Genomic DNA, 16,874 nt, shown 5'->3' with positions numbered 1-16,874 from the left:
GCCTCTACCCCACGCGCGGCCCTACTCCCCGCGACAGTGAAGAAGAGAGAGGGGGAGGAGCTGAAAAAGCACGCAAACCTGCTCACGCTCATAGCCCAGAGGTGAGTCACGCTCATTCGCGCGCCCACACACACAGGGTCGCACAGGTGGCGAGGAGGCGTTTAAATTTAGCGAGGAAAACGAGGGAAGAGAGAGAAAAAAAAGCTGAACGGAGGCGCCGTCGCCTCGGGCGCATGGGACAGGTGCCAGCTGCGGCAGGCTGTGAATCGCGCCGGGAGCGTAAACAAGGAAGTGGGACGCCAAATTCTGCTCCCCCCCTTCTCTCTCTACCCACTACCTCCCTTCCTGCTTCTTCGCCACAGCAGGACCGCTCGCCGGCGCCGCCGTTGAGTTGAAGGCGCCGCGCGAAGGCAGCAGTCCTTTTTTAACACATTTATTTTTTACGCGCTGGACGCCTGTGGCCTGTGTATGTTTGGTAGAAGAGACGGCCGTCGCATGATAGCGTCACGGCATTCCTAGGACTCCGTAAAGCCGCCGCTACTGATAAATCCGCTTAATTTGCGAACACCGCGTCACTCGGGTTTTTGCACACCCACGCACAGCTGCCTCGACGGTCTTTCTGCGGGAACTCCAGGTGACAGCGACCGCTGACTAATGGGAGTGCTACTGCGCCGAATTACAGAAGATGTGTGCCACAAGTACGGGTTGCGATTAGAGTCCGCGAGGCCAATCCCACCGGCAGTTCGCGATGACCTCGAAAGAGCACTCCCCACCGGAAGACATGCCAACTGTGGGCACACATTTCGATTCTCCTCGGTCCTTGCAAATCCTGCGACTGCAATGTTAGAACGGCCGCTGTAATAAATGTTGCGCTGTCACGCTGGCGCTTGGAATCTCGCATCGAGACGGATATGGGTAGTAGCAGTAGCAAAGGTAACTTCCTCCAGTGAGCACCTATGGCTAAGCTGCCATAAGTTCCCATCCAATGACAGCAATAGGTGAACTGCTTTTGTTTTTGTTTGTTTGTTTGTTTGTTTGTTTTTGTAGTGTTTAACGTCCCAAAGCGACTCAGGCTATGAGAGACGCCGTAGTGGAGGACTCCGGAAATGTCTACCACCTGGGGTTCTTTAACGTGCACTGACATCGCACAGCACACGGGCGCCTTGCTTTTCGCCTTCATCGAAAAGCTGCCGCCGAGGCCGGGATTCGATCCCGCGTACTTGGGAACAGTAGTCCAGCGCCGTAACCACTGCGCCACCCCGGCGGGGTGCGAACAAACATGTAGGACATGCTAGGTTCTTTGGGCAGCAATATACCGGTTTATTTTAGAGTTGTATCTGAACTTAGCATACTTAGCAGCATACACCGTAACGAGCACCATGCTCGCAGGTATATCAACCACCGACTATTTACCACTCGCCACCCATGGTTCTCTTATTTACTCACTGCCAAAGGGATTACACTCAATGTTATTAGGTCATGCCGAAAAAGGAGCGTTTGACCAGCTGGACGGAGCCCGAAGAAGAGGTAGTCTCCCTAAGGAGAATTGTCTTTTGTTTGTGTGTGTGTGTGTGTGTGTGTGTGTGTGTGTGTGTGTGTGTGTGTGTGTGTGTGTGTGTGTGTGTGTGTGTGTGTGTGTGTGTGTGTGTGTGTGCACGCGCGCAAACACATAAATGATTATTACGCGGGCATAATTGTATGACGACAAGTGCTTCTGTTGGCATTCGTTTGCCCATTATCTATCCAGGCAAGTGCGTTCTTGGAGGGTCGCCGCCAGGCTTGGCCTCTTGCTCTTTGTTGCCATTTCGCAAGTATATTACAGCGCCTGAACAAGATCGCGCGGCAGCTGCATATCGGTCTATTAAGTAAAAAATTTAGCGCAAAAAAGAACACAAAGGACAAAGAAGAACACATAAGACGTTTGACGACGGTCTCCCACACCGATGTCCTCGTTCCAACTGGGCCTGATTCGACTGTGACCCACGCACCTACGGCGAAGCCAGCGGCGGCCATCGACGCCGCTGTTCTGTTTACACGAGCGTTTGATGGCCGCGGCGCGTGGAGCGACAGAAGGCGAAAGAAAGCACGGACGACAACAACACCCCCGCAACGAGTTGGCACGATCTACCTGCGACAATACATACAAGAGCCTGCAGAAACAAGATGACTTGGGAAAGAGGTCGTTGTGGCGGTCATAAACAGTACGTGGGCCTGTGAAACGAAGGACCCACGCACAGCGCTCCGCCAGAGTTTTACCGCCGCGTTATGCAAGCGACCCGAGAACTGAAGTAAACTGAAAAAGCCTTGAGCACTGCAGGAACGGCCATCTATGCAAACATCATTGTACTGACCGCCATATAGGGCCCGCGAGGCACACCGAAGATACCCTACATGTCTCAAGATACGCATGACCTAATTTCCTGACCCCGCCCCTTACCCAGAGAAACCCCCGAGGTGTTTCTCCTGTTTCTCACTGACACCTTCGTGGCGCTTGACGTCGTTTCAGCGTTTACAGTTGGCCATTATTTGTGCTTCATGTGACCTAAACACATTCGTCACACCCATCGTTCGGTTGACGAAGCCGAAAACAAAAAACAGAGCGAGAGAAATTCGCCTACACATCATTCGGCGGTCGTAGGCGAATACCACATGCCGATATATACATTCCAATGTGCTACGCACCACTACATAGTAAGAAAAGAGCAAACAAATGAGGTGTCTATAGTACGTTATGGAAGGTCAACCTGCATGTGTTGCACGTCGCCCACTCCTCGCCTATAAATTTCTCAACCTGCCTCTGTTATAGAGACTAACGCACGCACGTAGAAACGAGAGCTTGTAGGGCGCGGGCTGGCTGACAGCAACGCGCGGTTTCAATTTCATTGGCGCAGAGCTTTTACACTGATGCGAACGAACCACATAACGAGAAGGAACGGGGCTCCAGGAAATTCACGAGAAAAATTCTCGCTAAACACTAGATTTATAACACTTTCTCAACGTGCAGAGAGAGTGCGGAAAGCGAAAGCGTTTCACGGAAACGCGGCCATTAATCTCCGCAAACAACCCTGACGACGACCTGCGGGTCCCCGTGATAGCAGCATCGACGCCCAAGTTGCTGGTCGGCGGAAATTCGCCCCCGCAAAGCGTCACGTCTCTGGAAGAAGGGGGGAAGGGTAGCCAGTGCCTCTATGCCTTTAGCTTCCCTACACCGCACTAGCACCGCACGCAACAGGTGCGCCCCCTGACGCGTGGGTCGCACATCGGCTGCCCGTCGCATGCCATCACTCTCTCGGTTCTCGCTCGTCGCCGGTCGATGCGATCAAGGCGAAAGGTGCAATAGGAGGATGGACAGAATGCACGGCCGGAGGCTGACGTCAATGGGCGACCGGCCGACCGCAGCCATGTTGCGTGGACCACGGGTGAGAGCCGTGTCGGCGCTTACATCACAACGAATGTCCCCCCCCCCCCCCCCCCCCTCTTTCCGTCTGCCGCGCGAGGCTGCGAAAGCACCGCGGAGAAATTGCCGAGCAGGGGCTGCTCGAGCTTGACCTGTCGGAACGCGTACACGCACGAGAAGGAATGACAGGTTCCGGATAACCGACACTCGGGCCGTATTAGCCTTCAATTAAGAGGGCTCAAGCTGCCGAGTTTTGGGCCCACAAAACGCCCTGCAGTATAGTATCGTGAAATGAGAGTGACCATAAGTCATCAATCACCAGCCTGACTGCACCTATTACAGTTCCATTCTGGTATAGTATGAGTGAGTAGTGAGAAATTTAACGACAGACACTGACAGTGCGCGCCGTCCACGGGTTGGCGTGCGAGGCACACGCCCACTTAAAGCTCTACGCACCCTCACTTCGCGTAGCTATTTCAAGCTCATCGCACCACGGGCTAGCTGTTTCCGAAAGCTGGGCGTTCGTTCGACCGACGGAGAGGTTTAGAAGCCGAAAGTGCTAAAGCCAGCAGGGTACGCTCACCACGAGACCTCAGGCAACGAAAGAGTGCAGCACAGTTCGTTAGATTAACTTATTGGTAATACACTCTCCGAATTACAACGCAAAGAGGAACAACAATTCGTTTGGACGAGAAGAACGAGGGAGCTGTAACGCCAACTTCCTGCTGCATAGGATAGCAGCGACGCGAAATTGGCGCTACGTAAAGTCTTTGTCAAAAGATTAGATCCCAGGGAGGTTGATTCTGAGCCGCACCATGCGACTCAAAACACATATACATACCCAATGTTCCAAACATGCTGGAAGTGACAAGATATTTTTTTTTTCTTACCTTCTCCAAAAAGCAATGACTTGTACGAATGCTAAAGGAGAGCCGGTACGAGACTAGGAAACAAACCTCCGAGACCTATACCAAAGACTGTACGATCTACAAGTGGCCCGGGGGTATGGTGCCCCACACTGAAGAGCTCGAAAAACGGCTCTGCGGTTGTCACTGATCACGTTTCATAGTCCCCGCTCTAATTCCTTTTCTTGCGTCGATTAAATGCAACAATGCAGGTCCCTCTGCTACTCTTCGAACGACACACAGCCCAATTTAAACACGGCATCGGTACACCCTTGCACTCGCCGTCCCCAGTCCAAGACCTCAAACAGCGGAGCGGTCCGAAAAGCACTCCTCTTAGTATCAGTTCAGTATACACTATACGTACTTTCACAACTAACCCAGATTTCCCAGCTCTCCCAACTGATCTGTCCGCTGGACCACCTACCGTGATGCTTGATTGCATGAGCAAAGCATCCTTTTTATTGGCCATACTTTTATAACATCGTGTGCGCATGCTTCGGAGCTAGCGCGCGCGCGAGTGTCATCAACCGGCCCCAGACAGCGACGGCGCAAAGCCGCATAACCACGGGTCTGTATGGTGTTGCCAGCGCATTCCTCGTGCTTGCTTGCTCGAACGGAGAGAGGGAAGCAGCAAAAGATGGAAAGGGCTCAGCAAATCGATAGTGCGCGAAATAACGCGTCGGATCGAATTACGCACCAACTGCGCACATCGCCCACATCCCTAAAAGGTTCCTTCTCCCTATCCTCTCTCTTTTCGCTTGTAGACAGCGAAAAACAATTACACGGGGCGCTCCATAAAGAAAGAAGCAAACCAACGATGAGCCAATTGGCCTTTCGCGGCCACAGGTTAGATGGCAAACGCTGGCGTTGGGAGCCTATATGCTACGCCGCGGCGATGTAGGCTCCCTAGCCGGCGTGGTTAGGCAGCGCTGCCAGCGGTTCAAATCAAAACATCGTTACAGACCGTGGGCGAGGAGGAGCAGCCGCAGAGAGAGAACTGAAGAAAAACCTATCAGGACTGGCTCGATCTGCGAAGCCTGGGATAGCCGGTGAAACATAAAAGACGAAGACATACTGGCATTTAAGAAACTGTGAGCGCTGCAGGTGTGCTTCGGTTTTCACTCATTTCTTGGCGTCTTTATTTAATGCCTCATATTACAGCGTCTGGCGTCCTGTCCAACCATAGCTGTCAATCTTCCTGACAGCAACGCCGGGCACGTGAGAAACGCATCTTAGTTCTCCGTACCTAGTGTCATACCATGCCAACGAGGTTGCCATGGAGACCGCCGCCGCTAGTTAGGGGTAGATCGTGACCGATAATGATAGTGGTAATCAGTGATAGACAGTGTGACTATGACGTAATCACCAGATGACGTCATGAGCGAATGTGACGTCACATCCGTTCATAGCCAATAACCGGAACTGACGTCATGATGGCGTCACATCCGGTCATGACGGCATTACTGGTCATGGCGTCATCAGGCGATTCACTCATAAACGAAAGTGACCGCGCCGGACGTCCGATCCAGGCATCCGTGCGGTGGTGAAACACTTTTATTATGAAGACCAAAAATAAACGAAATTGTAAAGCAGCGCTGCGGGCGGCCTTCGGGCTGCCGGTTGTGGCATCCAGAGCGTGCCTAGTCGCGACTTTCTCCGCCCACATCACCAACCCAAGTTGGACAAACGGCTCGGTGCTGGACGAAGCAGCCTCTCAATGCTGCAGACCGGTAAGGTGTCAGGAGGCAGGGGTAAGTGTGCCGGGTAGGAGTATAGGATATGAGAGCAATCGGCGCGGGAGTTGTCGCATAGACCGGCAGGCCGGCGAGTACGTCCCGGGGTAGAGGCGGGCAAGACGAGATGGAGTTAAAAAGGTGTGGGCCTGAAGGTGGCGCCACAAGTGATTGTGATATTGGGAAATATATGCGGAGGAGGTAAGGTAACACGAGAAAGGCGGTAGTGCAAGGTAATATCGTGGTACGCGAGGAACGCGTCGCGCGTATCCATTCCCAGAGGAGGTGGCGCTTGCTCGGCCAGTCGAATCGCGAGCGATCAAATTGGCCGCCTCGTTGCCAGGATGAGTCGTGTGAGCTAGCACCCAGATGATTTGGATAGGGCGAGAAGGGATGATACCGGAGCGTAAGATACCGATGGCCGTGGGTGCCACCAGTCCAACCGCGTAATCGTAGATCCCAGGCTTCGAGCCACTGAAAATATATTCCAATGAAAATAGCAATAGCTGCCTCCTCAGCCTCGATAGAAGTAGACTGATACAATTTGAATGGGTCTAAGAGAATTATGAGTCACTGCAAGGGCGTGGGCTGGGTAGCAGCGGTACGGGGCGGCATCCAAAGCCACGACTCGTTGCCGTCCGTACTCGCGCCAGAGCGTGGAGGCTCGCGTTCCTCTGCGGGAGGAGTGGTGTTCGGGATGCATATTCTTAGGCAGGGGATTCATTGTTAGGAGGGAGGAGACGTGGGAAGGGATGGACAGTGAGGTGGGAAGAGGAATAGGAGAGGAAAGTTTAAGCGTGGATAGAAGTGCGTGACCCGGACGGGTGCGGGAAAGACGCAGGAGCTGAGTCGTGTGATGAGCTTCTGTTAGCTCTGAAAGCGAGTTGTGGACGCCCATAGAGAGTAGCCGAGCCGTCGATGTGGGAAGGGACAGTGCAGAATTAAAAGCTGTAGAAGTTCGGCTGATTGGGCGAATTTGTGATCCATGACGAACAGTAATATATGAGCGCAACACAATGGGACAAAGAGAAGTTGACTATGCACATGTGCGTCCACCACTTGTATGTATATTGACTTGGAATAGAGTGCCGTGTGCCACTTCTCCTCCTTGTCCCGTTGTGTTGCGCTCATATGCTACTGTTTGTCAGACTTACAAGCCTGGCGAATGAGTAGTATAATAACTTCGTCCTCCTCGGTACGAGAAAGAGATAAGTGAATAAATGAAGCGGCTTGGAACAAAGGTCTGGCAAGGCGGCGGAGGTAGTGTTCGCGCATGCCGTGGTGGCGGTGTGCAATGCGGCGTATGGTTTGGTGTACAGTGTTTGTTAGTCGAGTGATGAGGGTAGTGTGCTCGCCACTGGACAGAGTCCAAGAATGCGGAGGGTAGAGACGAGAGGAATGGGTGCGCCGTTAAGGTAGACAATGGCGGGAGAAGACGATTGGGGGCCACGCCCCGAGGCAGAAAAAAACAAAAATGCTCTGATTTGGTCGGGGAGGAACTCAATCCGATATCTCGGGCGTGAGTCTCCACGGCATCCAGATCTGCCTGGAGAGTGGCCTCCATGTCACCAAGATTTCATGTGGTGTATTTCATGTGATTAATCGGCGTAGAATGCATGCAAAAGGGGTGGTATATTGCGTATAGAGCATGTGCCGGTAGAAAGAGGGTGATGTTCAAAAGAGGGGAAAAGACAACCTTGAGGGGCACCCTTGCTGCCAAGAGAGAAGGAAGGGAAAGCAAGTGGGTTGTACGAGATTTCGGCAGTGCGGTGGGCGAGGAAAGCAATGATGTAAGCATGGACGCGGGATCCGACATGGAGAGGTGAGAGAGCGTCCGGAATGGCGGTGTGGTGTATATACATTATCGAATGCTTTAGTAAGGTACAGAGCAAGTACAGGTCGTGTGCGCTTGCGGTGAAGCTGGAGCATGACATCCTAGGTTGACAGCTGGGTGTGAAAGCCGACCATGGAGTCCAGATACAAGTCATGGTCATCAAGGTAGGTTTGGAGGCGAGACAGGATGGCATGCTTGAACAGCTTGCCGAGACAAGAGGTGAGAGTGGGGAGGAGGTGTTCCAGGGCAATAGGTTTGCCGGGTTTGGGGACGAAAGAAAGACGTGCATGTGTCCAGGTGGAAGGAAGAGTGCCAGCTCGCCAGTGTGCACTGAAAAGGTCAGTAAGGGCTTCTAGAGAGGAAGTATCTAGGTAGCGGAGTGCCTTGTTAGTGAAGCGGTCTGCACTCGGGGCCGAGGTGGTGCGAAGCGTCAATAACGCCACACGTACATAGGGAGGTGTTTCCATCAAGGTTGTGATTGGGGGTCCTGAGTAAGCGGGAAGAGGTGCAGAGGTAGCGGTCCCACAGGGCCTCCAGAAACTCGGTACGAGTGAAGGAGGTGGTAGATATCCTAGCGCTGGGACGTTTTGGTGTGTGTAAGGTCTAGCAGCACCCTGAGAAGCGACCACGTGTCGCGGGGGCCCAGGTTGCCTGCCATGCGGTCGCACGTCTTGCCCCACTGCTGCCGAAGAAGGGAAGAGCAGCGCACCTCCATATCTGATGCCAGCTAGGGCAAACGGAGACGCAGGCGGCGATTGTGTTTCTGGGCCAGCCAGAGGCGGTGGACAGCTTGATACGCCCCCCAAATGTGCAGCAGACCGCTGTCTGCAGTGGTGGATTGTGGTACTGCAGGGAGTATGGATGTGGCATTGCGGACATCCACCAGAAGGACATAAGAGCAGAGGAAGAAGTAGAAAGAATGGTGAGGCGAAAGCAGTCCCAATCAAATACTTGTGTCAGACGAGTAGAGTTGCGAGCATGAGAGAAGTGGGAAGGCGGTACATATGATATAGTGATCGCTACCAAGGGGAAAGACCCCTGTATAGTCCAGGTCGGATCTTTTTGGCGACAGAAAGATCTGGATTGGTGTCTCGTTGGACACTAGATTAGATCCTGTTGGGGAGAGCGAAGTCATTAAGTACCGAAATACAATCGTTCTGAATAAAAGTCAAGAATGAGTCGCCCTTTTAGGTGTTTTGGGAGTAACCCCAGCTGGCGCAGTATAGCGGGCAGCGGCGTTTAAAATTGGAGGGGATCACCACGTGAACTGTGTTTTGCGTACGATGTGCGCAACGTCCCGCAAACGTCCAATTTTACGAACTGGGGGACATGAGGGATGATTTTACACCAAGCGAGTTTCTTTAACGTGCGCTGACATCTAACAGCCCACGCGTGCCCGTTATCAACTCAATCGAAACGAGGCCGCCGAGGCCAGGACTGAACAAGGGTCCTCTGGCTCAACAGCCGAGCGCCGGAGTGGACCCCGCCTTCACGGCATTTCAGGCTGTTGTCACCACTTCACCATTAATTGGATGACACTTACAGCTATTTCAAGGGCACGAAAAAAAAGCGCGAGGAGGAAGGGGGCTACTACATTACTACCGAAATGAAGAGAGATTGGTTTTCTCTGCGACCATTTAAAACTACCGTAGAGCAACGAACTTGGACCATTACGAAAACATGAGCACGCACTATTTTGCAAAACGCTCAGAGCTGGGCTCAAATGATGTGCCTATAATGGTTCGGACAACACAAATAAAGCCGACGACACACTAATCACGGACGGAGGTTTCACAGGTGTCACCGGGCTAGACCTCACGACTGCCGCTGCTCTAACTACCGCTACTGGCGAAAAGTTCTCACTCAGCATTTGGAACATGAAACCGGAACCATTTAGGTTTCACAGTCCTTATGGGCGTCTTGCTCGCAAACCCTGACGATGCATACGCGTATATCACAAAGAACGAATACACGCCTCTGGAATACTGCCACGCGTACGGTTCATCGGATGCGGGGACAACAGAACCAGCATTGACTCCGCTAGCAACAGCTCCGATGTAGAATTTTCCTCAGGAATTAGGTGCCCCAGCCAGTGGCAGGGTCAATGCTTTCGCGGTGCTGTGCTATGGCTTCAACAACGTCGCGGTAAGTCTTCTGAAATTTCCAGCGGGCGTTCTAGAACACAAGATCTCTAGCGGGCAACTTTCGAGTAGTCAACTGCGATTACGCATCTGTCGAAATCACCGGCCAGCATTTATTCCCCATCCATTCCTTGTTCTTAGCTTTTCAGAAAGTTTTATTGCGATAGCAATACTGCGCCAGGTTTGGGGCCGTCGCGTAACCCCGGGCGGACACCGTGTTTGGCCTTGAACAGCAACCGCTTCAGCCGAGCTGCGCCGCGCGCTGCAGCGGCACCGCTGCTTCGGCTAAGCTTCGTGCTAAGCGTTGTGCACAAGATGAAGCTCGGCGACTGCGTTCTAGCTATCCGAGTGCTTCCACCTCGTCGGCTACTGATGAACACATGACCGCTCAGGAACGTCGCAATGCCACCAAGCGAAGACAGCGCGCTGAATCGCCGGAAGAACAGTCGTAACCATTGTGTATCATGTCTTACTCTATAGCCAAATTATCAAACCACACAAGCGTAGCCATGCGGCCATTGCTAATGCAATTTACCAGGCTCAACCAGAGCTAAGTCACTGCCAATTGTTTTCCTCTCAATTCCTTGGTATCATTCCGCCAACAAAACAAGCCCCCTACTGTATTCGCACCCGGGTACACATCTTTTTCTTGTGCTTGTTGGCGAGAGCGAATTCTGCGGAGTGTTTTCTTTAAGCACAGCCTCCTGTCACCACCGCATGGGGGGTGGGGGGGGGGGTGAATTGCCCGCACAGAGCGACCTTTCAGCCTGGCCCTGTTGACACGCACGCAGGGGGGGGGGGGGGGTGAACACGAAGAGGCAGCGCAGTGGGCTCCGAGCGGAAAGCGAGCAAGTGCACAACGCCGGTAAAACATCCCTTCCCTCCTCCTTGCCTTCTTTCGGGGCCCCCTCGAAAACCTACTACTCCTCCTCGACATCCCAGTAGATGCAGAGGAACGGGTGAGGGTGGTGAGGGGGGGATAAGACACGTCTGCATAATAAACCGAACACGGGCGGAGATAGAGGGGAGGGTGGCCAGCGTAGCTGAGAGAGGAGGAGGTCATTGACACTGCTCCGCAAAGGAGAGGGAGGGTGAGGCATAAAACCAGAGGAGAACGAGCGGGTGTGCTCGCTAGCGCAGCAAGCAACAAGATGGGGCCTGCTTTCTCTCTGCCTCTCTCCCAAACAGAAAACATAAAAAAGAGCAGGGGAGGGGACGTAGATGATGCCACTTCGTCCGGCAACAGTCCTTCGGGGAAGGGGGGTAGTACTTTTCATAAGGCAAAACAAATAAAACCGAAAATAAGTAGAGGTAGTGCGGAAGCGCGAGGTCGGGCACACGTGGTAGAAGAGCGCCTTCCGCTCTACCTCGCACCAACCAGCCTGTAAACACCTGAGCTCCTCCACCACGCTGGCGCCCAACGATGATACGAGAGCCAGAAAAGAGAAAAGGGGGGAGGTTTAAATGGTAGCGAGGAGACAACGTTTGCCCTCGCCAGAACAAGAGGCGACCAGAACCGACGCGATAAGGTCGCCGCCGAGTGGTCGTCCAGCGGGCACGTAATCCGAATGTAGGGGGACGCATTTGTCGCATGAACCGCGCATCCTGTCGAGGACGCCAAAAGCACGCCAACTTTCTGCGGGAAGAGGGGTTCCTCTTCTTCGACGGCTAATTTGCTGGGCGCTCGAGTTGTTGCCGGCCTCACCGGGGGCATCTTTAGCTCGGAGCAGAAGGCCCTGTCGAACAACACGCCCCGCTTCAAGAGCTCTGTCGCTGCACAGACAAGTGTCCGCAACTTTCGTCAGCATTGATTAGGGCTAATATACTTCATCAGACAACTTTCCCGGAAACTGAGTAGTCCTGCGTCTAGTCGGTCTTCAGCATTCAATTTTTTTTCTTCCCTTGAGCACTCCGGCTGGCTTCCTTATGTTGCTGTTTAGCTTTAGCTGACTGCGGTGGCGCCGCAGCAGATCGCATTCAAACGATATTTCCCCACACACAAGCTCCTACTGACCAAATAAATGCCCTCATAATAGATAAATGCAAGGCCGCGCATCCGTACTGAGGGGAAACAGCTGTATCTGCATTTCGCGAAAGAATAAACCGACGTGAAACAAAGATAAACGATACGTTAATAACATGAGTGTAGTGGGTCTGAAGAGAGCTTAGCCCATTACCGAGAATCGAGCACTGTATATATGGCGAGAGCAAGCAGCTCCCCAGCAGTGCGCTCTACGCGATGGTCGTCGGTGGCGATATTTTACGACCGCAGATCACTCCTGTCGTTCCAAGCAACACAAGGTGCTCGCATTCGGGACACTGTTGCCAATTAAGTGAAATGATCCCGTTTTGAACAGGTGCCGTTCGTTATATATATATATATATATATGCAGATAAATGAAGGGGAAATGAGGGTGCTCGTTATAATACATGAAGGAAAGAAGCCAACAGTCGGCGAGGCCAAGGAAAGCATTGGGGATTGTACTTTGTCTCCTTTTTTTAATTTTTACTTCATAATCACATAAATTAGTAATGTAATGTGTTTAAGGGAAAGATAAATAAACACAAAGTAGAAAGAAAAACAACGTGCCGATGGTGGGAACCGAACCCACGACCTCCGAATAACGCGTCCGGTGCTCTTCCAACTGAGCTACATCGGCCGCTGTCCCCCCTGCTACTTTCTTGGGTATTAAAGTTGTCTGTATACGAACCTTGAGAGTATTCACCAGCGCCACCCTCAACTATAGCGGCGGACGTGGAACGTCCTGTGTTACCGCCAGCGTCACGTAGAACGTGATCAAGATGGAGGGCGAAAGCTGTGCTAGAACCCTCTTACGCTATAAATGAAGGGGAAATGAGGGTGCTCGTTATAATACATGAAGGAAAGAAGCCAACAGTCGGCGAGGCCAAGGAAAGCATTGGGAATTGTACTTTGTCTCTTTTTTAATGTATATATATATATATATATATATATATATATATGAGCATTTAGAAGCCGAAGTTCATCCTAACGACAGCGAGACCGTGTATTGTACCCTGTGCTACTGCAGCCATTACGAACGAATTTCGCCTGCATTTCTCAAGGGAATGCACAACACGCCACAATGGGTAGTGAAGTCAGTAGCCTTCAGAGCCAACACCCAAGCGAAAGCCGCCGAACACCCGCAGGTGAACATTTTTGAGTGCACGGCACGCGCATCCTTCGATAGAGTCACGGCCTTTGGCGTGCCAGAAGCTGAACGAACCCAAAGTGGCTTGTTGGTTCTACAATATATTAAAATAGCGCTAGGACGCGGGACAGAGACAAACAGAATGAGTGTTTGTCTCTATCTGTTCATGTTCTAGCGCTGTTTTAAAATAATGAACTAACCCGCATGAGCATAACACCGTTTCTGCTCCTAAAAGGAGAGCGGGACACGCACACAAATAGCCAGGTTACTCCCGGTGACCACGAAAACGGCGGCTTATTTATACACGCAAGCATAGAAACAAACGCATAACCCAAGAAAAAAACGCAACCCCCTTCTTTCTACACACGACACCTGCGTGCGCTGCGCTCGCCAGAGGCAGACGACAAACAACTCGAGAACTCAAGCAACGCCCGAGTCGTCATCCATCGACCAGAGAAGAGAGGACGCCTCACAAGAGAACGGCGACGAGTCCCCCCTCAGCCTCCCCCCTTCAAAAAGCACTCCTCCGCGACGTCTAAATAAAAACACGACCCGTTGCCCGAACTCCGCGCGCCGGGGTCGCTCACCGTGGGAAACGGGCGCACATCAGTTCTTCCACTCTGCCAATAATAAAAACGCTCTCGTCAGGAAACGGGGTGGGTGGGGGGCAGAAAAAGAAGGCCGAATGCTGAGCGTGTGGTTGAAAAGCGAGGGCTTCGATGAGTGAAGTCGCTCGTCGTGAAGTCGGGCCAAGTAAAGCAGCGTCGACGAGCGAAAGGGGCTTCTTCGACGGCAGGGGGCTTCTCTACGGGGAACGAACGAGAGGCCCTCGCGTCGGGGCAAGCTAAAAAAACCGGCGCCGCAACCCAGCAGTAGAAGCAGCAGCAACAAGCACGGGCAGGGGAGACCGTTCACCCCGAAGCCGGAGAGGAAGGAGGATAGGAAACTGGCTTGAATGAGCAGAGTGCGTTCTCTCTCGGGCCGGCTCAACGCACGGCCAGCGGGCGAAACCGCGCACACTCAAAAGCGAAGCAGCAGGCGCACAACACGCCAGCACTTCCACTGCCATGACTTGCCAAACCGTCCATCGACAGGCCAAGACTATGTCGGAAAGTTTGCGGAGTGCATATTATCGCGGTTCTATCCTTGCTTGTATTATTGAACCGCCTCGGGGCATTATTTTCCGTCGAGTCGATTGCCAGGAGTCGCCGTCCGCCAAGAAAACGACGCGACGTTCGCGCACAGGTTACAGCGGCACCGGGAGAAACGAATACGGCTGCCTAGGCGGCTGGACGGAAACGTGCTTCACGCACATGCCAACGCCGTAGCAAGCTGTTCAGCAGTTCGCAGCGAGAGGCAACGGCGGCACGGGTCCCGATTTCGCGAGGCAAGGACGCAGGCCCGTCCAAGGCCGACGGGCGATTCATTAATGGAAGAGGGTCTGACGCGAGCGCGCATAGCTTTCTTTTTTGTTTTCCTTTTTTCTCTCGCTAGGCGCTCGTCCTGGTAGGCGGGCTCCGAGGAAAACAACGTGTCGGTGTTGTGGGAGGCAGTGTACACGTCGGGTACTATGGGGGAAGCATTAACCGGCGGTTTACCAACAGACCGGGTTGGAAATTGAGCTTAGAACAGAATCGAGGTGTGTTTTGAAATCACAGTTCAAACGAGGCACACACACGTTTATGGCTACGAGTAGTGGTGTATGTTCTCCTCTTTCATCCGGTGAGTGCAGAGGAGTGAAATGCTATTTCGTGCAGTGCCTCTCCAAGTGTTACAGTAGTAGCTCAACCCGATAAGAAAATGCTCCGGAAGGGCAGCCCCGGTAGCATCTATTACAGAGAGCCGTAGGACCGATCGCGCCGTACCGACGATCTGCAAATGACGCTCGTGTAGTCATTAAGAACACAGGTGACCCAACGCACTCATAAACATATTATGTTTAGCATCAGGGGGCTCACCTTGCAGGCAGAACACCTGACAGCCATCTTGGCGGAGTCGCTGTACAAGCACTCCAGTGACCTGAGCGTCGGCGTAGCTGCCGTCCTCGTCATAGAGCACGATAGGCAGTTGCCGGTAGCAAGCCTCGAATGCTTCCCGCTGCCGAGCGTCCCTGAGCACGCTGGATACGCACAACTTGCCGTTGGATAGCCGCCGCAGCACGAGCAACGATGCCGGGAGGCTCACACCCAGGGCGCCTCGCAACCGGCACCGGGCGAACTGGTCGGGCGGTCGGCAGTCGAGCAGGAGCAGCGCCGACTCGGGCGCCGCTGGCAGCTCGCGAACCCTCGCTGCGACCCAGTCGGGCCCCACAGTCGCGCACGAGCCGCTCATGACGCTCGTCGAGAGCTCGCGGGAAGGCATGCTGGCGTCCGAAGGCGCCGCGGCATGGGCCGACACTTTTCCCTAAGCGATGGGCCGCTTCACGACACAGAGCACCGACGATGAAGCGGTCGTCCGCACGTAGTACGGCGCGCGCACGCACACACACACGCACGCACGGCGATGAAACACAGGCAACACAGACTCAACGCGCCGCCATTGCTGCGGACGCAGTTCTCCTGGTTGCGCCGAACAGAGAGCAAACGAGTGAGTGCGGCGCCTTGTGACGACACATGAACGCTGCCTATCAGAACAAAGCCCGCGCATCGCAGGCCAATGCCGCTTTTGCAACGTCGGCACGTCACGACTGCGGAAGAGCGAGAGAGAAAGCGAGAGCAGTGCCGGCAGCGGCCCAGGCTCCTCCCACTTCCCCCGCATCGAAATCCAAGATGGCGCGTGCGAGCTTCGGAACCTCGGGGCGCGCGTAGGCGGTGGTGCGCGGGCGCTCAAGGCGCGGCCCCCGTTTCCAGCCGCATTGCTGCCCACGCGTCGTTTTTTTTTCGATCGAGAGCTCTCTCACGCACCCGCGCGTGCTGCGAGGTACGGGTTTTTTGAGGTCCTCCCCATCTCCCCAACTTGACGTAGTTGTTAGGCGGCTTCAGCCCGCATTTCGTACTTTTATTTTTTTTTTTTTCTTCCGCTGCCTCACCGCGCGGCGCTCTCCTTTCTGCTCTCCGAAAGCGGGCGTTGTCGGACGTGCGGAGGCGTTCGGCGATGGCCGCCGCGAGGCGGCGCTGCCAATCAATGGAGTGACGCTGCGCGCGTGTCCTGCTTTCGTCAATGAACGCGCGCGCGTACTCCACAAGAAGCCATTCAAGATAGTACGCGGCGCTCCGGAAAGGGGGGGGAGGGGCGGGGTGCGTCGTCGCACGCAGTGAGCGCTTCGGACTCTCAGCCGTCGTACGACCCCGATCGGTGCAGACTGCTGCGCCGTCAGGGCCGGTCCTTTTGTCTCGGCGGGAAGGACCGTTGCGCTGACGACGTCGTTTATACCGTCGTGGCACCGACCCCATTCCCGTCGCCGTGCGGCCGTAGCGGAGAGGAAAGCGGCGTCGCTCATTCAGCCCGCCGCACAACCCATTACGACAGTTTCGAGTTCTTTGAGCATCCCCCCCCCCCCCATGCAGCCGGCGTATGATGGAAGCTACGCGCTCGTTGTAAATGCTCTCTCGTCTTCGCAGCTGTGTCGTAGTAGTAGTAGCAGTAGGTGAAACACGAGAAGTGGCCGGACAGGTGCTGAGAGGGGGACAAGACGTAAGAGGAAAAGGTACGAAGGCGGGTGGACGCACCGAAACAGATCGCGTCCAGTGAGCTT

At 53.9% G+C, this 16,874-nt stretch overlaps 1 protein-coding gene across 1 annotated transcript in view; it reads right to left on the bottom strand.

Moving 5' to 3' along the window:
* The window catches only part of Mkp3 (Mitogen-activated protein kinase phosphatase 3), a 61,776-nt gene extending 46,011 nt beyond the window's left edge, over nt 1-15,765 (bottom strand). The window contains exon 1 of the mRNA XM_084578252.1: nt 15,139-15,765. Coding sequence (XP_084434378.1) covers nt 15,139-15,541 — 403 coding nt within the window. The 5' untranslated portion in view covers nt 15,542-15,765. The remainder of the gene's footprint in view (nt 1-15,138) is intronic.
* Between the last annotated feature and the right edge of the window lie 1,109 nt (nt 15,766-16,874).

This window comes from Amblyomma maculatum, chromosome 9 (genome assembly GCF_055883805.1).
Source record: "Amblyomma maculatum isolate TAMU_Amacu chromosome 9, ASM5588380v1, whole genome shotgun sequence".
NCBI classification, from domain to species: Eukaryota; Metazoa; Arthropoda; class Arachnida; order Ixodida; family Ixodidae; genus Amblyomma; species Amblyomma maculatum.
Note: the sequence above shows the minus strand (reverse complement) of the source record. Positions and strands in the feature narration are given on the sequence as shown.